The 23065-nt window shown below is 43.4% G+C and overlaps 1 protein-coding gene across 28 annotated transcripts in view; it reads left to right on the top strand.

Moving 5' to 3' along the window:
• The window catches only part of LOC122553369 (neurexin-3), a 2038938-nt gene that overhangs the window by 868676 nt on the left and 1147197 nt on the right, over positions 1-23065 (top strand). For all 28 annotated transcript variants that reach the window (XR_015757834.1, XR_015757833.1, XR_015757835.1 and 25 more), the window contains one exon: positions 21606-21725. Coding sequence is in view for 23 of the 28 variants with exons in the window: in XM_087989624.1 (XP_087845750.1) it covers positions 21606-21725 (120 nt within the window). In the remaining 5 variants the exon portion in view is untranslated. The remainder of the gene's footprint in view (positions 1-21605; positions 21726-23065) is intronic.

The raw sequence follows: 23065 nt of genomic DNA, 5'->3' as shown, positions 1-23065 counted from the left end.
CTTCTATAAAGGACATTAGTGACTCAGATGGGTTTTTACAACAATCGACTCATGGTTAGATTCTTAATTCTGGATTTTTGTAGAATTCACATTCCACGACCTGCCATGCCGAGGTTCAAACCCAGTTCGCAAGAAGATTACTTGAGTCTCTGGATTAACAGTCTAGCAATAATATCACTAGGCCTTCACCTCCCTGATGAAAGTTGAGAACAGCTTTATCAATGACTTTTAACTCCCAGAGTAGCTGTGGTGGGATTTGAATCCACGTCTGTGAAGCATCACTGCAGTATTATTAGCCTAGTGACATTACTAATACACCATCTGCTCCCCCCAATCAATAAACTTCACTGATTATTTTTCACTTTACAAAAAATGTAGACAGTGTGAAATAAAAATTTGGGTCAATATTCCCTGTAAACCACACACTTGCAAGGCCATTCGACAACCCAGGAGGTACCACCCAAGCTGTTTATAAACTTTATCCTTTATTCTTCAGGTACATAGAATATAGAATATTATAGCGCAGTACAGGCCCTTTGGCCCTCAATGTTGTGCCGACCTGTGAAACCAATCTGAAGCCCATCTAACCTGTACTATTCCATTATCATCAATATGTCTATCCAATGACCATTTAAATGCCCTTAATGTTGGAGAATTTGAGGAGACCTTCAGTGATACTTCAAATTACCTCCATTAGTCAGCAATGCCATTGTTAGGCAACGGAATCAATGGTTACTGAGGGTAAATGGGGAACATGGAATTCAAAGCATAAACAGAAAAACCATGATCTTATTAAATGGAGGAGCAGGTCCCAGGGACAAAAATGGCCTACTCTGCTCCCATATCCCAATTTCCTCATGATTTCCTAATCTGCAGGGATCTTTGACAACTATTCTTGTCCTGCTGCAGGCTTTTGTGGTTGAAGTTTGGCAGTTGAAATTTAGCTTGGCCTACATATATATGTGTGTGTGCATGAGTAAGAAAGCTTAAGGGTCCAACTTACTGAAATGAACACGCCCGCACAACGGAACACATTTAGGGGATGGTTTGATTGGAAGCATATGTTAAAATATTTCACTGTGTAAGAATTAAAATGTTACTTTGTGGGATTTTATTGTGATGAAAAATTGGCATTACTTTTCCTGGACCAGAGAGATTATTCAGGAGTAGTCATAACTTCAGAAGTTACTGAAAACCCAATGTACAGGTTTATAGAGAGGCCTCCTGTGGTACAGTGGTAGTGCCCCTCTGAGCCAGGAGGCCCATTTTCAGGCCCTACCTGCTCCAGAGGTGAGGAATAATAATCTGAACAAGTTGATTAAAAGCTATCTGCAAGGGTATGGAGAAAAGGCAGGAGATTTCCATGAGATATTGATGTACTGCTGAAGCATTGGTGGAAGCAAGATAGGCCAAATGGTCATCTTCTGTGTTATAACAATTCTGTGATTCATCTTGTTAATGAGACGCAGAATTTTATCAATGGTATTTCAGAGTCGAAAGGGAGGTTCTGTTAAGTTTAGTGATTTTTGAAGATCGTCAACTGAGGGGGAAAGGGAATCCCACGGCATGACTTTCGATGTAACTGCGATTGCAGGTGGTTTCAGTAAGTTTTACAGAACAAGAATAGCAAATAGTTTCACTATCACTCTGACTGTAAAATCATTTTCCATACGTTTTATTTGTCCTAGCCTGTTATAAATGCCTTGAACCCAGAACAACATCTAATATTTTTCACTCTATATTACATCAAATAGATTGCAGCCAAACAATCTTTCTGGTAACCTTTACTGAACCCTTGATAAGGCTGCAATTCTGCCTATCATTTCTTTTGAAGACTGGGAAAATACTTTTTTTTTATTGAGCATCATATTAAGAATGAACTACTTTAAGCCTTGAACTTGGAGGGTTTAGCTGTCAGCCTGTGTGTAATCTGAAGTCCAAGCATGCAACCACCCTTCTGAGACAGCAGTAATAAAATTGATCCTAGCCCTTTGGAGGCAATCGAATAAAATTCTCTTCTAACCCAGGACTCAAGACTTTGTGAGGTGGTGGAATTTGGTAGGAAGATTGAGGCATGGCACTGTGGCTCAGTGGTTCGCACTGCACCAGGGTTCAGGCTTTGATACCAGCCTCGGGTGACTGACGGTATGGAGTTGCACGTTCTCTGTATAGGCTTCTACTAGGGGGTGCTCCGGTTTCCACCAAGTCCCAAGATGTGCTGGTTAGGGTGGATTGGCCATGCTAAATTGCCCCGTAGTGTCCAGGGATGTGCAGGCTCGGTGTATTAGGCATGGGAAATGTGGGCTTTGAGAGGGTCCGGATGGGATGTTCTTTGAAGGGTCGATGCAGTCTCAATGGGCTGAGTGGCTTCTGTACTCACTGCAGGAATTCTGTGTTTCAAAGCAGCAGGGACTAAATGGTGCAATATGTTATAGGGGTGCAGGAACAGGGAGACCTGATGTGTTTATATACATGTCTTTGTAGATGGCAATACTGCCTGAGAGAGCTCTTCAAAAGCAGCATATGGTATCTGCTTACAAACAGAGGTATAGACTGAAAATCTAACAGCAGAGCTGGACAAGGAAGGATGGAACTGGACTCTGTAATGGACCAGGAAGTCACTGAGTATTTTGTCCTCCAAGAGAAACTCATTCCCAACTTACCACTTCTACAATTGAGTCCTGGGTAAGAAATTTTCCTTCCCTCCCCTCCCCTCCCCAACAGCTTTCCGTAGAGACCACTCCCTCCGCGACTCCCTTGTCAGATCCACACCCCCCACCGACCCAACCTCCACTCCCGGCACCTTCCCTTGCAACCGCAGGAGGTGCAACACTTGCGCCCACACCTCCCCCCTCACTTCTCTCCAAGGCCCCAAAGGAAACTTCCATATCCGCCACAGATTCACCTGCACCTCCACCCACATCATCTACTGCATCCGCTGCAGCCGGTGTGGCCTCCTCTATATTGGGGAGACAGGCCGCCTACTTGCGGAGCGATTCAGAGAGCACCTCTGGGCCACCCGGACGAACCAACCCAACCACCCTGTAGCACAGCATTTCAACTCCCCCTCCCACTCCACCGAGGATATGCAGGTCATTGGACTCATCCACCGCCAAACCACAACAACGCGACGGTCGGAGGAAGAGCGTCTTATCTTCCGACTGGGAACCCTCCAACCACAGGAGATGAACTTGGACTTCACCAGTTTCTTCATCCCCCCCTCCCCCCACCTTGTCTCAGCCGAATCTCTCCAGCCCGGCACCGCCTTCCTGACCTGCAGTCTTCTTCTTGACCTCTCCGCCTCCATCCTACTCCGACCTATCACCCTCACCTTGACCTCTTTCCACCTATCACATTTCCAACGCCCCTCCTCCAAGTCCCTCCTCCCTACCTTTTATCTTCTCCTGCTGAACACTCTCTGCTCATTCCTGAAGAAGGGCCTGTGCCCGAAACGTCGAATCTCCTGTTCCCTGGATGCTGCCTGACCTGCTGTGCTGTTCCAGCAATAAAGTTTCAACTTTGATCTCCAGCATCTGCAGACCTCACTTTCTCCTCCTGGGTAAGAAAGTCCTAGGCTGACTTTATGGGCTTGTCAGCTATGAAAGCCCTCACATTGCCAAAGAATGGATCTCCAAGGGACTCATTACTCCCTCCTCGATCACCTGCCTCCCTCGGCAGACAAGAGAGGAGGCCAGCTCCTTCAATGGGAAACCAGGAGCAACCTCCCTTCTGGGTTGCGAGAGGGAATGTGTTTGTCCAATTTCTCCAATCTGGGGTCATTCAGAGGCAGGGAGATTTGGGGGTTTGGGTGTCAAGTGAGGAGGAGAAGGGAGTGGCCTCTGAAAGCTGCCCTACTGCGTTGCCTCTGACTATAACCGCTACAGCAAAGGAAGAAGGAGACAAAGACTCGCTGCTGAAACCCCAAGGACCGAGCCTCAACCAATGGATTGTCCACCAACGTGTGGGCAGGATACTCAGTGTCACTGCCTATTCTTGTAGGCGTAGTAGTGATGTTACTGGGCTAGCAGGGCTTTTGCCCGAAACATCGATTTTCCTGCTCCTCGGATGCTGCCTGACCTTCTGTGCTTTTCTAGCACCACACTCTCGATTCTAATCTCCGGCATCTGCAGTAGTCACTTTCGCCTAGCACTTTAGCGGTCAGGCTAACACTCTGGGTGGGGTAGGGGCGTGTGTAATACATTGAAATCCCACAATGGAGACTGGCAGAATTTAAGGGTTACTGCAGTTAGCCCTGAGGCCAGGTTCAAGTCTCACCTGCTCCAAAGGCATGCACGAGCATTTCTGAACAGATTGATTTGAAATATTATCATTTGCCTGAACAATTAGACTATAATGAGTTGAGTATCTGTAGGACATAGGAGCAGAATTAGGCCATTCAGCCCATTGAGTCTGCTTCACCATTCGATCATGGCTGATATGTTTCTTAACTCCATACTCCTGCCTTCTTGATCCCCCACCTAATTAAGAACCTATCTGTCCCTTTCATAAATACACTCAATGTCTTGGCCTCCATAGTCTTCATCCTCTGACTGAAGAAATTCCTCCTCATCTCAGTTCTAAAGGGTTGTCCCTTCACTCTGAGGCTGTGCCCTCATGACCTAGTCTATTCTACTGATAGAAACATCTTCTCCATGTCCAGTCTATCCAGGCCTCTCGGTGTTCTGTAAGTTTCAATGAGATTGGTAGGGTGGTGTCCAAGGAGAAACCACAGCTTCTGTTTTCATTTCTGGACAATTTAAAAAAAAACAATTTATACAAAAAGTGAGGAAATGATGTTAAACTATCATACATCACTGGGGCTAGGCTCTGGTGAGGGTATTTTGCTAATTCCAAGCACTGCGCTGTAGAGAGGCTGTTGAAGAGTTTTCTTGGAATGCTCTTGGGACTGCTGGATCTCAGGAACAAGGAGAGACATGCAAAGCTGTGCTTACATCCCTTGGAGCACAAAAGGTTAAAGGGAGACTCAAAGGGCACATTCAAAATCATGGACCTTTTCCTTAAGGAAAGAAAGAGAAACCTTTTCCACCAGCCGGAGTGTCAGAGAAAGAGCACAGATTGAAAGTTTAAAGTGATGTGCAAACAGAGTAAGGGTGAGACGATAAAAGAAATGTTTTCACAAAGTAAGGAGTGAGGGTATGCTCTCCCTGGAAATGTGGAGGATGCAGATTCATTTGAGGGCATTTAGATAGTAATGGTGTGCAAGGATTTGGGGAAAAGGCACGAGATTAGCACTCGTGGTAATAGAGCCAGATTAGATAACAGAGCCAGGATGGACAAAATGGCCTCTTTCTGCAATATCATCGTTCTCTGATTCTGTGAAGGTAATCGACTAAAGGAGCCAAACACAATCTGAAGTCCTTTTTATACAGTGAGTTGTTAGATCAGGAAAGCATTGCCTGAACAGGTGCTGGTATCTGTCCAATAGTGCATTTCAAAAATGAATGGAGGGGGGACCTTTGCAGGACTGTGGGGAAATGGCAAATGAATGAAACAAATAGGATAGCTCACTCTCAGAGGCAGCTCAGGCACAGTGGGCTGAGTGGTGCCCCTCTGTGCTGTGGAGACTGTCTGTTTTATTGTTAGGGGAGAACAGCTTGTGGTATCAGCTTTAACTTTCATGAAACCCTTTCAATCTCCTCCACTGTTTCACTCCAATAAAGCACTTCATTACCATGATGACTACAAACCCAATTAATAACTGAATTTGTCCATTGAAGACTAAGAGAGTTTCAGTATAATTCATGGTGAGAGTGAAAAGTCGCTCCCCCATGTAGTTTGCCCCCACAATTCCATCTCACCATTTGTCATCCTGTTTATCTTAATTGATGTCCTATCCATGTGAAAGTGCCTGATGCATCTGGTTCTCACTTTTGTTTTGTGTGATCCATAGACGCGAGGCTTCAGCATTTTCAGAGCGACAGCAATAAACCACAGCACGTTCCACGCTAGAACGTTGTGCATGCCTCGTCCCACTGAAAATGCCTCTGCAACACTGAGGCTTATGTGTCAAGCTTGATAGAGGAAATGGTTGCAAGGATTCAATTGGAAATGTATAGGTATTGTCCACTGTATTTATTGCCAGTGGAAGTCAGGCTTGAAGGGAGTAGAGGTAAAGTTTTGATGTTTCATTGCAACACTTCCACTCTTTGTATTTGAATATGACTCCCACAATCCATCAGTACTGCACAAAAAAAAGTCTGCCTCATTGATATTGAAAAGGAATGGGTACTTTGACTGTGCTGAGACTTACATACTCACATGGACTCACATACTCACGCAGAATTGGTGCATTTATTCTTTAGTTCTGAAGTTCCTGACCGGCGCCAAAGTATTTGCGGAGAGTTTTTTTTTACAGCTTCATTTTTGGTGCCTGTAAATACTCCCCAGCCCTACACAAGAATGGACGTCCTGTGTGTTAGCTTGAGGACTAACACTACCTTGGCTCAGGTGGAGAAAGGTAAAAGGGGCACGCTTTCATGTAGCCCCTTTCCTGACCTTGACAGTGCAGTGTAGCACAACGATTGTAGGAAAACACAGCACATCGTAACATACAGTGTTCAGATAAATGACCGACTATTTGTTCGAGCCTGGCCTGTTAAGGGATAAATATTGAACACAAGGCTATAATATGTAGGAGCAGAATTAGGCCATTCAGTCCATCAAATCTACTCCACCATTTGATCATTTCTGATATGTTTCTCAACCCCATTCTCCCTTGCCTTCTCCCTGTAACCCTTGCTCCCCTTACCAATCAAGAACCTTTATATCTCTGACTTAAAAACACTCAATGGCTTGACCACCACAACCCTCTGTTGTATTAAGTTCCACAGATTAACCACCCACCTCAACTCAGTTATAAAGGGTTGTTCTTTCCCTCTGAGACTGTGCCCTTAAGCCCTAGTCTCTCCTACGAGTGAAAATATTTAGTCAGGACTCTCAGGTCTGTACCAGGTTTTCGAGAGAATTCTCCGGCTCATCTTTGAATGGTGCAGGGTCATCTTTTGTATCCCGTAGGACAGCAGATGGTGTTTTCTTTCAGCCCAAAGAAGGAGACTTATGACTGTGCAGCACTCCTTCACTACTGCACAAAAATGTCTACCTCATTGATATTGAAAAGGAATGGGTACTCTGACTGTGCTGAGGCTGCCATCATTACATACTCACATTGACATTGTGAAGGTGTCTTTGCTACATGCTCTGCTGTTGAATATTGAGATGAACATAATTGTCTCGATTCATAACTGAAGGCTAAGACTCTAGTTGATGAAGCAGAGGGACCATCTGCAAAAACAAGCTTGACAACAGAAGCTGAAGGATAAAAGAGAGAATCAAAAGTGAAGGAATTGCTAGTTACTGGTTTTGACAAGTCTTTGCCACGGTGAAAGTCGATTGTAATAAGTTTCTGATGTTACAAACAGGGATGACTAGAAAAGTATTCATAGTCAGGTCTTTATCTCTTTAGCCACTGTGGGGTTTCCTGTGCTGGTGAAATAGGCATGCCAAGTATTTTTCAGGGGTACCTTGCTTACCTTTAAGTGAGGAGATGGTGAGTTCATTCCAGAGACTCGCTTACAAAACCATAAAGGAGGACGTCCATTCATCGCGAGTTTTTGACAACCTCAGGACGTCGCAAAACCCTTAATAGCCAATAAGTTGCACTTGTGATTGTAATGTAGAAATATGACATCCAATGTGAACACGGTCATGACCCGAAAACAACATGTGGCAATGATCAGATGAACTGGTTTTTTTGGGGGGGGCGCAGGGGTTTGTGTAGGGGTCAGTATTGGCTGGAACATCGGAGAAAACCCTTTTGCCATGGGATTCTTCTAAGTGGGCGATGGGAGCATCAGTCCAATGTCTTCTCCAAAAGGCATAATTGTTGCCTCGGTGTGGCCCAAAAAGGTCAGCCTGGATTTTGTTGTCAGCTCTCTGAAGTGGGGCTTAAACCCTCAAGTTTCCGACTCAGTTGAGAGGACTGGGTGTTTGGCGACTGGTACCGTCCCAACCTCTGGTTTGGATGGATCAGTTCCCGTTCCATCTCAGACTTTGATGGCCTTGGATAGTGTGTTCACAATATGGGCAAAAGTATCAATTATTAATCTCTAAATCCTTCTGATACGCCGATGGCAGACAGTAAGAGTGGGAGGGTTTCCTGGTCTGTTAGAACCAAGTGTTAGCTGAACTGAATTGATTTTATTGTCACGTGTACCGAGGCACAGTGAAAAGTTTTGTCTTGTGAGCAATACAGGCAGACCACAGAGTTAAATAGCATAGATAAGTAAATAATAGGTAAACAGCGGCAAAAACAAAAACACAAAGGCAAATGTAAAGAGTTTGTAAGTCCATTCAGTATTCTAACAACAGTAGGGTAGAAACTGTTTTGAAACTGGCTGGTGCGTGTGTTCAGGCTTTTGTACCTTCTCCACAGTGCTTGAGGTTGTAGAAAAACATTACCAGGATGAGATGGTTCTTTGAGAATGCTGGCGGCCTTTCCTTGACAGTGGGCCTGGTAGATGGATTCTATAGATGGGAGATTGGCCTAACAGTGCAGCTGAAACCCCATGCAGGTCTGTTTCATAAGTGGTAGAAGGTCACATGAGCACACACCAGTAGCTGATACTGTCTTATTTCTGTGCAATTAGTTACCCCTAATTACTTCCTCCTCATGGTCATTCTTGTGTGTGCTTAGACCATGTGGAACAGCAGGATATTCAATCATGGAACGTGTTTCCCAATGGCATACAGGAATTTGTGGATGGGGGCAATTGAAGTGTTTGATCAGCCCTGGTTTTATTGAATCTTAATGGACGGAATGGCCTTCTCCTGTTCCTGTGTAATGAGGTATAAGTGAAGGCCACCAGTGTCTACCACTCGGGGGGAGATGGTATCCTAGTTGCAATTTCACTGGAACAGTAATCCAAAGGCTCAAGTGAATGTGCTGAGAACATGAATTCCAATCCTACCAGGTCAGCTGAAGAAATATAAATTCAGTTATACATCTGGAATTAAATTACACTCAGTAAAGCTGATCATGAAACTATCATCAATTGTCAAAAGGACGCATCTGGTTCATAGATGTCCCTTAATGTAGGAAACCTGTCCTTACCTGGTCTGACCTACAGACCCAGAGCAATGTAGTTGACTCTTAAAGACTCTGTGAATCATCCTAAGAAAGCACTCTATGCAAGGCCAGTTAATAATGTGCAACTAATGGGCATATCCAGCGATGCCTGCGTCTCAGGACAGTGTAAAGAACATTCAAACTCTGTCTATAATGATCCCTTGATTGTAACTGCATTTTGGATGTTATTCCCACAATGGGGTTAGTTGACTTCAGCTGTCATGTGGTTTGGGGATGGATAATCGATGGCTTTGTCTCTGGAGGAGAAAGAGGTGTCCCACTCCTAATGCTTGGCCAGACGCAAGGAAGGAAGTCACATTTCACTAGGAGACCCTTACGCTGAAATAATCTGTTGTTATTCAATATCCAGTCTCACTTGGTCGTGGTGTGGGATGGTCCTACGCCATTGGACAAGGACAGCATGAGTGAGAGCATTGACCCCCACCCCCCAACAACATTTTCCCCTCCGACCAACACTCCAATTCTGATGTGGTGATATATTGCTGTCTCTTCACTGTGACAGTGTCACAATCCTGGAACTGGCTCCCTCATAACTCTGTGACTCTCCCAACGCCAAGTGGGCTTCAGCAGTTCAAAAAGGTAGCTCACAACAATGTGGGATGGGCAACAAAAGCTAGCCCAGCAGCAGCTCCCACATCCCATGAAAGAATAAAAGGTAAATAAGAAATTAGAAAATGCACGTGTTTCTTAGGAAGGAACAGCAGATTTTAGACAAAGGTATCAGAACTACATTATCTGTATGTGTAGATCAATTCAGTACTGCTGGAGTGTTCCATCATTCCCCATTCCATCAAAGACTTGAGTCAGAAAGAATAATAGAGTGACAGGAGGCACAGTCCCCACCTGCCAGCACACTCGAAACGTGTATTGGGAGGGGTGGCAGCAAATTCTGCAAGACTTTCCTACAAAGCAGGAAATGTATGATGGGAGGGCTTTCTGGATTTTGAGGGTGTTCCAGATTTATGAACATCTGTCTTAAGAATGCTAATACTTAAATACGGTCCTACACAGAGATGTAACTTTAAAGACCTGACATACAAACATTTCCTGTACTCTCGACTGGCTTCTTTGTATTGTCCTGCATTGTGTTCCGACTTGTGTATAAATCCACCTGGAAAAGGACTGCAGAATAGAACCAGTTTGCAACATGGGGACTGTCAGATTAGTCAGCTCCTGCAACAACCTTATTAGCTTCTTGAAGGCTCATTGAGTCTGTCTGCTCATCAGTTCCAAGCAGAGGCATGTGGCCTAGAAACCACTTCAAACAAAGAAAGAACTCGGGCAGCACGATGGCACAGTGGTTAGCACTGCTGCCTCACAGCGCCAGAGACCCGGGTTCAATTCCCGCCTCAGGCGACTGACTGTGTGGAGTTTGCACGTTCTCCCCGTGTCTGCGTGGGTTTCCTCCGAGTGCTCCGGTTTCCTCCCACAGTCCAAAGATGTGCAGGTCAGGTGAATTGGCCATGCTAAATTGCCCGTAGTGTTAGGTAAGGGGTAAATGTAGGGGCATGGGTGGGTTGCGCTTCGGCGGGGCGGTGTGGACTTGTTGGGCCGAAGGGCCTGTTTCCACACTGTAATGTAATCTAATCTAAACACAGTTCAGACCACAATGTGTGTAACCTAGAGAGACCACTCAAAGGGGATTGAATATTGTTCAAATCAAAAGAAAACAAGTTTAACTTAAAGTTGCTGAAAAGAAACTGTAAGGTAACTTTGTGCACAAAATTGCCATACCTTACCTCCCAAATGTCTTCAATTGAAAGAATTATATAGTGTGAAATATAATAACTTTGAATGGAATGGTTCAATGTTCAAGAATTGCAGCTGGAATTCTATCACATTGTCCAACATTTCTTTTGATTTATGTTTGAAAACAGTCACAGCCAACTGGAAGTGGTGGAATGTTCCATGTCATCCATTTTCACGCTCCCCAGTGGTTTCGGCTTTAGAAACATCAATGATTCAGATCTTGTTGCATCATTGTGTGCGATGTTGAAAGTACATTGGACTGGAAAAGGGGTTAGCAGATTACTGAACACAGAAATTTGTTCTTCCAAATGTCCAAAGCTGTGTAGACTAGGTGGATTGACCACCAGTAGTATCAGGGATATGTAGGTATTATTCTGGGGATTTGGTAGGGGTTTGGGTCTGGGTGGGATGCTCTTTGGAGGGTCGGTGCAGACCCAATGATTCAAGTGGCCTCTTTCTGCACTATAGGGATTTTGTGATCAATAATTTATGAAGGGAAAGCAATTGCAAATGACTCACACTAGCACACATGGAATGCAAGTCCTTGATTTCAAATCCTTCCATAGCCTCACCCCCCTCTATCCCTCTGCTGTAAATTATGTATATTGCTATTCACTGAGCAGATGGCTTGAGTGACAGCAGTGCTTTGCATGCACAGTTCATATATACCTGCTTGTGTCAAGAGTTATGCCATAGAGTGTTAAGTATGATCAACAGGTGCAACTTGTGTGGAAACATGTGCAAGTTTCCCTCAAAGTCTCTCACCATCCTGAATTGGAAAGAGATCGCTGTTCCTGCTCATTCGCTGGGTCAAATTTTGGGAATTCTCTCCCTCAGGGCACAGTGGCCTACCTACAACCACATGGACTGCAGCAGTTCAAGAAGGCAGCTCACCGAAACCTTCTCAAGGACAATGAGGGATGGGCAATAAATACAGATGATATCCACATCCCAAAAATGAAGTTAAAAAGCAGCAGCAACTCGCAGCTTCAACATCATTGAAATAATACCAGAAGTGCTTCACAAGAGAGTTATCAGATAACCTTTGACACCAAGTCACATATACAGGTTAGGTGAGGTAACTGAGGTAGGTTCTGAGAAATATCTTTAGGGACAAGTATGTATGAGCATACTGCTTGAAGGTAAGCACGTCCAATCAGTGCAACAGTAGTCAAACAATTTGGAAAGCGAAGGTGACATGGAAATAGATTCTTCACTGTTGCTGGGTCAGTTCCCTCCCTAACAGCATTTCAGGTCTACCCACAGCACAGGGATTGCAGTGGTTCAAGAAGGCAGCTCATTACTCCCTTCTCAGCTCAGGACAGGCAATAAACGCTGGCCCAGCCTGTAACAACCAGATCCCATGAATGAATTAAAGAAAAAACCTCTTGTGGACATGATTCTCCTACAAGCATTATGTGACTGAAAGGCAATGAATTAATCACCTTTATTTAGTGTCAAAGTTCATTCTGTTGTTGTTAGGTATGTGTTTAGGTTGGTTCCCCACATCCATACAGCAGCACGCTGGCTCGTTGGTTAGCACTGCTGCCTCACAGTGCCAGGGACTTGGGTTCAATTCCAGTCTTGGGTGACTGTGTGGAGTTTGCATGTTCTCCCTGTACCTGATGTAGGTTTCCTCCCACAATCAAACAATGTGCACGTTAGGTGGATTGGCCATGGTAAATTGCCCATAATCTCCAGGTATGATAAAATAAGCTGTGGGCAGTGATGAATTAGGCCTGGGTCAGATCCTCTTTGGAGGGTCAGTGGAGACCTGACAGGCTGAATGGCCTGTTTTACACTGTAGGGATTCTGTGATCTAAAATGTCTTCTGAATAGTGCCTTGGGGTCATTTATACCCATCCTAGAGGACAGGTAACACCTTAGATTATTAATCACACAGCAGAAGAGGGCACCTCTGATAATGCAGTGCTCCCGCAATTCAACCCATTGATAGACATGACAAGCCGGAATGTTACAGAGGATGCTAAAACAGACAATCAGTCCTTTGTTTGGCAAGATGACAGTGCTAATTCAAATATTATTTTTCCTTCCATCACCACAATTTGACTTTGATTCAATGTGACATTATTAGTTATGTGAGCTGAATTGAGCAAACAGTAGATTCACAGTTATGGAAAGGATTGGAGCATCTTCAAGTGCTAATGTGTCACTTTCCAGTTCGGTGGAACGCTTTCTCTTTTGATCCCAAGGTGCTGACCAGTGGAGAAAGCTTGTTGGTAGTAATTGTTGAGATGAGCAATTAAATAGTGAGCCTAGTGCCTGAGGGTGGCTGACAACAAAGTCCACAACACATCAACAGCAAGAGGGAGAGAACGTCTGAAATAGCATAAATTTAATCCCATATCGTTGGAGTCATTGTCCCTCCTGTCTCCGTGAACAACTTCACATCACAACTTCTCTCTTTTTTAAAAGAACATCTCTGACTATGGTTTGTTTCCTAAATGTTGTGTAAAGGCTAAACATACCATAATGTCAGGGAGCTGCTTCCCAAGGGGCATAGATAGCACGATGTGGGTGGAGTTAACTCAACTTGAATGGGATTTGAAGAGAGAAGTACATGTAGGCAACAGTCTTTTAAGAAAAACTGAAACCTTAAGCAGAAATTGCTGGAAAGACTCAGCAGGTCTGGCAGCATCTGTGAAGAGAAATCAGAGCTGTGCTGCACAGAAACGTTCCTTCTGTCCAACTCGTCCGTGCCAACCAGTCATCCTAAATTAATCTAGTCCCATTTGCCAGCATTTGGCCCTTATCCCTCTAAACTCTTCCTATTCATATACCCATCAGATGCCTTTTAAATGTAATTGCACCAGCCTCCATCACCTTCCCTGGTAGTTCATTCTATAGCTACACCATCCTCTGCATGAAAAAGTTGCCCCTCAGGTCTCTTTTAAATCTTTCCCCTCTCATCTGAAACCTATGCCCTCTGGTTTGGAGCCCCCTACCCTGGAGTAAAGACCTTGTCCATTTATCCTGTCCATGCCCCTCATGATTTTATAAACTTCTATAAGGTTACCCGTCAGCCTCTCACGCTCCAGGGAAAACAGCCCCAGCCTATTAACATCACCTTATTGCTCGAACCCTCCAATCCTGGCAACATCCTTGTAAATCTCTTCCAGACCCATTCAAGTTTAACAAACATCTTTCCTATAACGGCAAGACCAAATTAGTTCTTAGGAAGAATGTACACTAACAATCGGTTGAAATCGGTTATGGCAGCTCGGTGGCTCAGTTATTAGCACTGCTGCCTCACAGCACAAGGGACTGGGTTCAGTTCCAGCCTTGTGTGATTACCTGTGTGGCATTTGCACATTCTCCCTGTGTCTGTGTGGGTTTGCTCTGATTTCGTCCCACAATCCAAAGATGTGCAGGTTAGGTGGATTAGCTGTGGTAAATTGCCTATGATGTTCAGAGATGTGTAGGTTAGGGTGGATTAACCATGGGGAATGCAGGGTTAGGGTAGGGAGGGTGAGTCTTGGTGAGATGCTCTTCTGAGGAGCAGTGTGGACTTGTTGGGCTGAATGGCCTGTTTCCACACAGTAGGGGAACTATGAGGAAATCAGCAGTGTCCAGTTTGCAATTAGATTATGACTGTCTCTTCAAACTTGCATTTGAGACACCTTGACTTATACAATAATGTTCAATTTTTTTCATGTGTTAAGTAATATGACTGAAGAGTGAAGTGTTTCAAAGCAGAACCATTATTAAATTGCAGGCAGTGAGATGAGTCTTTAAGGTGCAGCAAGTTTGAGTTTTCCAAGGTTGTAGAGATAAAGTCACCATAGTCCCAAAGGAACAAGAAATCCTTCATGGTAACCTCAGCTGGTGTGGGAATTAAACCTATAAGGATGGTAATGCTCTGCATCCCCAGACATAAGCCTCTAACTTCTGAAAGGTAGAGAAGTCTGAAAGCAAGGGCAAGGGACTTCATGTTGTAGATGTGCCAGGAATGAGTAGGAGATGAGAAACCTGACTTCATTAAAGATTCAAGGAGCCCAGATAAGGAACATGTAGAATAATATGTTTGAAGCTCAGGATTAAGTTCACAGCAGTGCCAAACACAATAATAATGGCAGAATGTTGAAAGAAAGGAAAGGGTTTAATAAAGACAGAAGAACAGATTGGAGTGGCAGTTCTGAAATCCAGTGGGTTATGTTGTGCACTTTAGCACTCATCTCGTAGCACTCTCGCACCTCTGAGTCACAAATTTCAGGGTTCAAGTCCCACTCCAGGGCTTGCGTACAAGAATCAAGGCAATCATTCCTAGGGCCTCAGGCTATTCATCACACAGAAAGTATCCACTTGGCCCATCATTTCTGCACTAGCCACCCAGCCTACTTTCTAGCATCGAGTCTGTTGTTCTGTCGGTTACACATGTTTATCCTTTTGACTAATTTGAGGGCTTCACTCTCTATTACACCTTCAGGCAGTGACTTTCAAACCCTTACTACCCTGAGTGTGAATCATTCTTTTTTCCACATTTCCTCTCTAACCTTTTTATCAGACAATTAAAACCTATGCACCCTAGTCATTGACCCTTCTGCTAATGTAAGTAGCCCCTTTCTATTCATTCTATTCAGGACTGAAACAACCTTGTGGACCTCAAACCTGACCTCAACCTACTCTGTTCCAATGAGTATCCTCGAGCCTGTCCACTCTTTCCATAGACCTGTATTTTTTCAATCCTTGATTCTTGTAAATCTCTCTGTTCTGTCTCTGGTGTAATTATATCCTTTCTGGAATGAATGAATGAAGAAAGACCAGAATTGAACACAATACTCTAGCTGTGACATAACTAGTGTTTAGTGTACTTTCAATCTAACTTCCTTGAACTTGTATCTTATATCTCGGTTAATCTTGGAACAGACAAAGTGGGAGCAGGAGAAGGCCATTTGGCCTTTTGAAAATGCTCAGTCATTCAATATATCATGGCTGATCATCCAGCATAGACCTCTGTACCCTCTTTCGTCTCATTCCCTTTGATTCCTTCAGCATCAAGAACTATTTCTAACTCCATCTTGAAAACGTTCCATGTTTTGGCCTCAACCATAAGCCTCACTGCTCTCTGGGTGAAAAAAATTCTCCTCATCTCAGTACTAAATGGCCTACCCTATATCCTTAGTCTGTGACCCCCTGGTTCTGGACTGCTCAGCCCCAGGAACATCCCTCCTGGATATACTCTGTCTAGTCGTAGAATCGTTGAAATCATAGAATCCCTACAACGTGGAAGCAGGTCATTTGGCCTATTGAGTCAATACTGACCCTCTAACAAGGATCCCACCCAGACCCACCCCATTGTGGGTCCTGTTAGAATTTATAAGTTTTTGAGATTTCCCCAATGTTCTTCTTAACTGCAGTGAACACAGTCATAACTGATCCAGTTTCTCTTCATACCTCAGTCCTTCCATCCCAATAAGGACTCCATATGTCTTCTTAGCCAACTTATTGACTGGTCTTGCTACCTTCAGAGATCTGTGAACTTTTACTCCGAGGTCCCACACATTCAAGTGCGGGTGCTGAGGGACTATCGGTGTTCCTCTCTTTCAGTTGAGACATCAAACTGAAGCCTCATCTGCCTATGTGGATGAATGGAAAAAGAAACTACATGCCCTTGTCTTGAAGAAGAAGCAAGGAGAGGGATTGCTCTGCCCTGTCCCCTGTCTCTCCCCACACTGTCCCTCAATAGCAGAGGGATTGAATTCAAGAGTTGTGAGGTGATGTTGCAGCTGTACAGGACTTTGGTTAGGCCACATTTGGAGTACTGTGTGCAGTTCTGGTCGCCTCATTTTAGGAAAGATGTGGAAGCTTTGGAGGGGGTGCAGAGGAGATTTACCAGGAATGGAGAATAGGCCGTACGAGGATAGGTTGAGAGTGCTAGGCCTTTTCTCATTGGAACGGCGAAGGATGAGGGGTGACTTGATAGAGGTTTATAAGATGATCAAGGGAATAGATAGGGTAGACAGTCAGAGACTTTTTCCTCGGGTACAACAGAGTGTTACAAGGGGACATAAATTTAAGGTGAAGGATGGAAGGTATGGGGGGATGTCAGGGGTAGGTTCTTTACCCAGAGAGTGGTGGGGGCATGGAATGCGCTGCCTGTGGGAGAGGCAGAGGCAGAATCATTGGTGACCTTTAAGCGGCAATTGGATAGCTACATGGATAGATGCTTAAGCTGGGACAAATGTTCGGCACAACATCGTGGGCCGAAGGGCCTGTTCTGTGCTGTATTGTTCTATGTTCTATGTTCTATGAAGTCATCTCCATTGCTCATATCTCTCCTTCGATCAATATCACAAAAACAGATTTTTATGCACATTACCACATTGCTGCTTCTGAGAGCTTGCTGAGTGGCAATTGACTGTACCAATGCGTACAGTTCAGGCAATACTTCATTGACTGTAAGGTGCTGCTAGATCTTCTTGAAAAACACCATATGAATGCAAGACTTTTATTTTCAATTTTATTTTGTTTTCACTTTATTTTTAATTTTTAAAAAATTTTCCTTTCTCTTCATGCTCTTAATTATTTTTCCTTTCTTCTTCCTCCTCTCTCTCCCCGTCTTCTCATGTTTCCGAACACTTGCCGCCAGACTGGCGTGAGCATTCAGGTAAATTGACAACACAAATCCGAGGCCAGTGATAGTAATGAGTTCATTATCCACTCCTCTTGACAGAAAGTACAGTGACATACAGGTGCAAAGCAGGATGTTATATTGGCAGGTTTGGGTGTGTTGTTTTAATATCCATTCCTGGAATGTGAACATTTCTGCCAAGACCAGTATTCATTACTCATCCAATTAATTATTGAACAGTGACTTTTGTTTTTAGTATCTCATTTGTGATTGGGTGACTCATCCTCCCTTTAGGCCATCAAGCTGTTGTACAGATGGTTGTGTTTGAGTTACATGTCAACCGAGTTTGACGCTAGTTTGGGCATCCTGTTGTTGTTTTTGTTCAGTTGCTGCTGTTAATTGAACCTGGAATGACTGGGTTATCTGAGGAAGAAAAGTTTGTCAGACTGGGACTGTTTCCGCTGGAGTTTAGAAAACTGAGAGGTGACTTTGACAGAAGATCCCAAAAGGCTTTGACAAACTAAACGTGGATGTTTTCTCTTGTGGCTCAGTCTGGAACTTGGGGGGACTGTTCTAAAATTAGGGTTCTCCTTGTAGGACCAAGGTGAGAATTATTTTCTGTCAGAGGGTTGTGCAACTGTGGAAGTGCTTGAGAAGGTGATGGAGTCATTTAATGTTGTTTAAGGTGGAGGTGGATTGTTTCTTACCAGGCAGGAGAATTGGGGATGGAATGGCAAAGTGGTATTATCACTAGACTATTAATCCAGAAGCTCAGCTAATGTTCTTGGGACCTGGGTTCAAATCTTGCCATGGCAGATGGGGAAATTTGAATTCAATGAAGAATCTGGAACTAAAGGTCTAGTGATAACCATAAAACTATTGTGGATTGTTGGAAAAACTCGCTTGGTTCACTAATATCCTTTAGAGAAGGTATTTTACCTGTTCTGGCCTCCATATGACTCCAGATCCACAGCAAAGTAGTTGACTCTTAAATGCCCTCTGGGTAATTAGGGATGGCAATAAATGCTGACCTAGCCAGTGATGCCCACATCCTGTGAGTAAGTTTTAAAAAAAAGAATCAAAGGCTATTGAAGATAGATGTGATGATGGAATTCGGAACGGAAGGAGATCAGCCATGCTCCTATTGAATGGAATGGACTGAAAGGGCCAAATATCCTACCTCTGCTCCTAATTCCAATGTTTGCATGTTCTTATATGAGTGTACTTCAGTTTTTAAGTGTCATTTAAAATGGTATGGCTGTGAGTCAGTCTTGAGGGTGAGATTCGGTCAAGCTTCCAATCAGCCTGCAGAGTCGGGAAGGTTGCACTGTTGCAAGATACTCTGATGGAGCCAAAATCTCTCAGAGGCCACCCTGCTCCTACTATGTACCTTTCTGAGCTCATAACCGTCTTTACATTGGTAATATTCGCAGATTGGCCCTGGGCGTATAACACGCAATCCTTTCAATGAAAGACTAGCCAACATCTTTTCCAGCAAACATTTGTCAGAAAATTGGAGGTTTAAAAATAAGTTGTTAGATTTGGAATCAATCTTCTATATGCATTGATAGTCTCGAATGTGCCACACTTACAACTCAAGATATAAAAAAACTAACTATTATTAAATTTAGCTGTGAGGAGTCATTACGAAGCTGAGTCTTGTTTAAAATAAAAGCATTCTTGTATTCCAAATGGGCAGTGAAAGCAGAAGAGGGTGAAAAGAAGTAATAATTAATTCTTGCTTTTGGTATAATTTTGAAAAAGTTAACAATATCCTGCTAGAAAATAAGATAAAAAGAAGGAAGGCTTTTGCAAATACATGTTGGATTGAATGGCTGGTCGAGTTTGTGTAGAAAACCCATTCAGTAAAATGCAGCTCTGCAGAAACTAAATGGTGTCAGCTCAGAGTAACTACGACATTCGTTATACCTGAGACTCTCTTGAGGAAAATAAAATTAAAAGCAGAGTTTGTTCTCCACAGTTAACACCGTGGTGATGTGAAACACTTACAAAAGATTGTTGTTAATGTACAAAAGGGGCAACCTTCATCTTGTGTTAAGATATACAATAAAACCCATAGTGTCCAATTTGCTGTTTCTCAGGTCCTTGATCAGACAAGGTTGAACATTTCATGGTTTATAATTATCTGTCTTTTTTTAAACTAATTGGGAAATGCAGCACAAGTGAAATATTTATGGTAGCAGTGTGTTAAAGGGTGGATCATATTAAATGCTTTTACAAGCTTCTGTTAATAAATTGCGTAGGTCTATTCAAGGTTTAGTGCCTGTTTTCTCTTGAAGAAGTGTCATTTGGACATCCATGTTATATTCACAAACTACACAAGTTGTCCTTCAATATGACACCCTCTGTTAGTATGTTTGCGTGCAGTTTTGCATTTTCTTTTCAAATGCTGTCATGTCCCTCTGCCTACGTGCCATTACTCCCCACGACAATATATTATTTTTTAAACATGTCATTCTTGAATGGGGGTATAGGCATCATCAGCCAGGTTAGCATTTGTTGCCTGTCTCTCATTAAATGATGGAAATGATTGGTGGACGAGGCCATTTGAGAGGTTAGTTAGGGGTCAAACCATATTGCTATGCATTTGGAGTCACAAGTAGGCCAGATCTAGTAAGAATGACAGATTTCCTTCCCTAAAAAACCTTTAGTGAACCAGTTGAGTGACAACAGTTGCCATTAGGCAAGCATTATTATTCCAGATTTTTCTTGAATTTGAATGTCATCATATTGCCCATTGAATCCATGTTCCCCAGGGCATTAGACTGGGGTGATAAAAACAGAAATTGCTGGAGAAACTATGCAGCATCTGTGAAGAGAGAAACAGTGTCAACATTTCAAGTCCAATCTGACTACTTAGACCAGAAAGTCTAGAACTCTGAATTAAAAGGCCAGTGACACTCCCATTCCTCCACCTCCCATGTACGGTGGCACCTTTTAAATTGGATTGCATCCCTTTCTTATGCTAATGTTAACGTCCTCACTTTCTCCTGTTCCCTATATTCTGCTGCATCACTAACAATGTAGTTAATTCAACAAATTCTGGTTCTCCTTTGAGCTTTCCCCCATCTTTAAGGGAAATCTCCTGTCCTTGACTGAACCAGACAACCTGACTCAGACAGCATCAAGTATGAAGCCTGCTGAAATACTACCACAGCAGTCCATTCTCAAGGCCATGCTTGAGGCTACAGCCTGGCTGTATAAATCTTTCATTTTTATTTGGGTAATTATTTCAGCTCTTTCCCTCACTTGTGGAAGAGATTCCAGCTGGCCCGCCCCTCTCCCACACTGTCTTAGCTGAGGCACATGAAGGGTCCAAGTTTGATCCACAGCCAAGTTCACCCCAATCATGGCTTTGTTTGACACAATGTGGAACCATAAAGGAAGGCCACCAAGAATGTAAAACTGAGTACAGTGTGCGAATGAGTATTATTATCTTTCAATTATGTATATCTTCCAAAATAACATCCAAGCCTAGATGTCTATATTATTCATTGTAAGTCGTTACAGAACCTTAAAATGATCATTAGCCATGACCATCGATAATTGAGTACAAGGTGCATCTTAATTTCATAGGAACATTGTGTTGAAGATAAAAAGATCATTTGAAGCTCAAATCAATCATGTTCCTCAGCTCCCCCAAGTCACTGACATGTCTCTATGACTTGTAGCTATCCACATGCCTCACACACTCTTAAAACTAGAATATCTGAAAATTCTTCATTGTGAATCTAAGATGGATGTGACCATATTGAGATTAATAGGGACATTATTAAATCAGATGTCTTGTTACATGTTGTATTTGTTTGAAAGGTTTATATGAGGGCTGTAATAAAGATTTGTTTTCAAGACTTTGGAGAGTAGAATCAAAACGTGCTTTATTACAATGAGCAAGTGACTAAAAGGTAAATTGAGCTGTAGCTGATAAAGGAATGTCAGAAATCTATTAAATGGTAGATGCTGTTTTAAAATTCAATGCAGAAACAACAAGTCTTTATCGCAGCCTGAATAAACATAATGTCAACAGGCCGATCATGAATGTGTAAAGTAACACTTTTTGACCAACACCTTTCCCAGGCAAAGGACCAGAGACCATTTACGCTGGACAAAAGCTCAATGACAATGACTGGCACACCGTCCGAGTGATCCGCCGAGGTAAAAACCTGAAGCTGATGGTCGATGAAGTCACCGCGGAAGGTACAATCATTCACTTCTTTTAAAACAGTCTGTCCTTTTATTGTCGACATCAAAATAAAACTTCACGTTAACCGCTTTGATGAAACTAGCTGCAATTGTCTTCAGGAACACACAATGGGTTTGATGTAATTTTCAAATGTAATTTTATTGATCATATAGTGTGTGATGTACCTTGAGCTCAAGGGTGGCACAGTGGCTAGCATTGCTGCCTCACAGCGCCAGAGACCCGGGTTCAATTCCCACCTCAGGCAACTGTCTTTGTGGAGTTTGCATATTCTCCCCGTGTCTGCGTGGGTTTGCTCCAGTTTCCTCCCACAGTCCAAAAATGTGCAGGTTAGGTGAATTGGCTATGCTAAATTGCCTGTAGTGTTAGGTGAAAGAGTAAATGAATGGGTCTGGGTGGGTTGCTTTTCGGAGGGTCGCTGTGGACTTGTTGGGCCGAAGGGCCTGTTTCCATACTGTAAGTAATCTAATCTAAATCGACTGCAAAAAGCAATCCTTTAGCAGGAAGGAGAAAGTGAGGACTGCATATGCTGGAGATCAGAGTCGAGAATATGGCGCTGGAAAAGCAGAGCAGGTCAGGCAGCTCCTGAGAAGCAGGAAAATTAATGTTTCGGGCAAGAGCCCCTTGCCGGAAACGTCGATTCTTCTACAGCAGGAAAACAACTGAGATGGACAAAAGCACCCACATGGGCCAGACGGACTGAATGGCCTGTTTCTGTGCTGAGAACTGTGTGTATATCATCACGATTCTTTTTCAAAGGATCCTTTAAATTATCTCCCTTTAAGTTGTTTCCTGATCCAGCTGTAAGGTTCCATGAACAGCCAGATTAATCATGGCTTTAATGGGGGCTTTGGTTTAACATTGCATCCAAAACGACAGCAGTTGGTAACACTGTAGTGCTCCTTCAGCACTGTCGTGATGTGTCAGCACAGATTCTGGGGCTCAAGTGTCAGAAAGGGACTTAAAGCGACAATCTGCTGAACAAGAGACAGGAGTGTGACCCATAGACACAAGGCAGTTGGTCCCTTTAACAATCTTTCATCCGAGATACCAAATTGACTTCTAACTATCTTTGTACCCTGCAGTTTTCACCAAAATTGAATTTGTTTTTCTGTAAATGCCACCTGTGAGTTCCTACTAGATATTAGGAATAATCACCAATGAGCAGTGGTTAGCTCTGTCTCAGAGATCTAACCAGCCAAGAGATGGTAGTAACGTCTATGTTGAACATCCTGAACTATTGAGCTTCCACAGCCCTCTTGGGTAGAGAATTCCAGTGATTCAGCAATCTCTGAATGAACAAACCCTCCTCATCTCAGTCCTGAATGGTCAATCT

The sequence above is a fragment of the Chiloscyllium plagiosum genome, unplaced genomic scaffold, assembly GCF_037043375.1.
Source record: "Chiloscyllium plagiosum isolate Xiang-an unplaced genomic scaffold, Cpla_swu_hap1 HiC_scaffold_8, whole genome shotgun sequence".
Taxonomy (NCBI): Eukaryota; Metazoa; Chordata; class Chondrichthyes; order Orectolobiformes; family Hemiscylliidae; genus Chiloscyllium; species Chiloscyllium plagiosum.
Note: the sequence above shows the minus strand (reverse complement) of the source record. Positions and strands in the feature narration are given on the sequence as shown.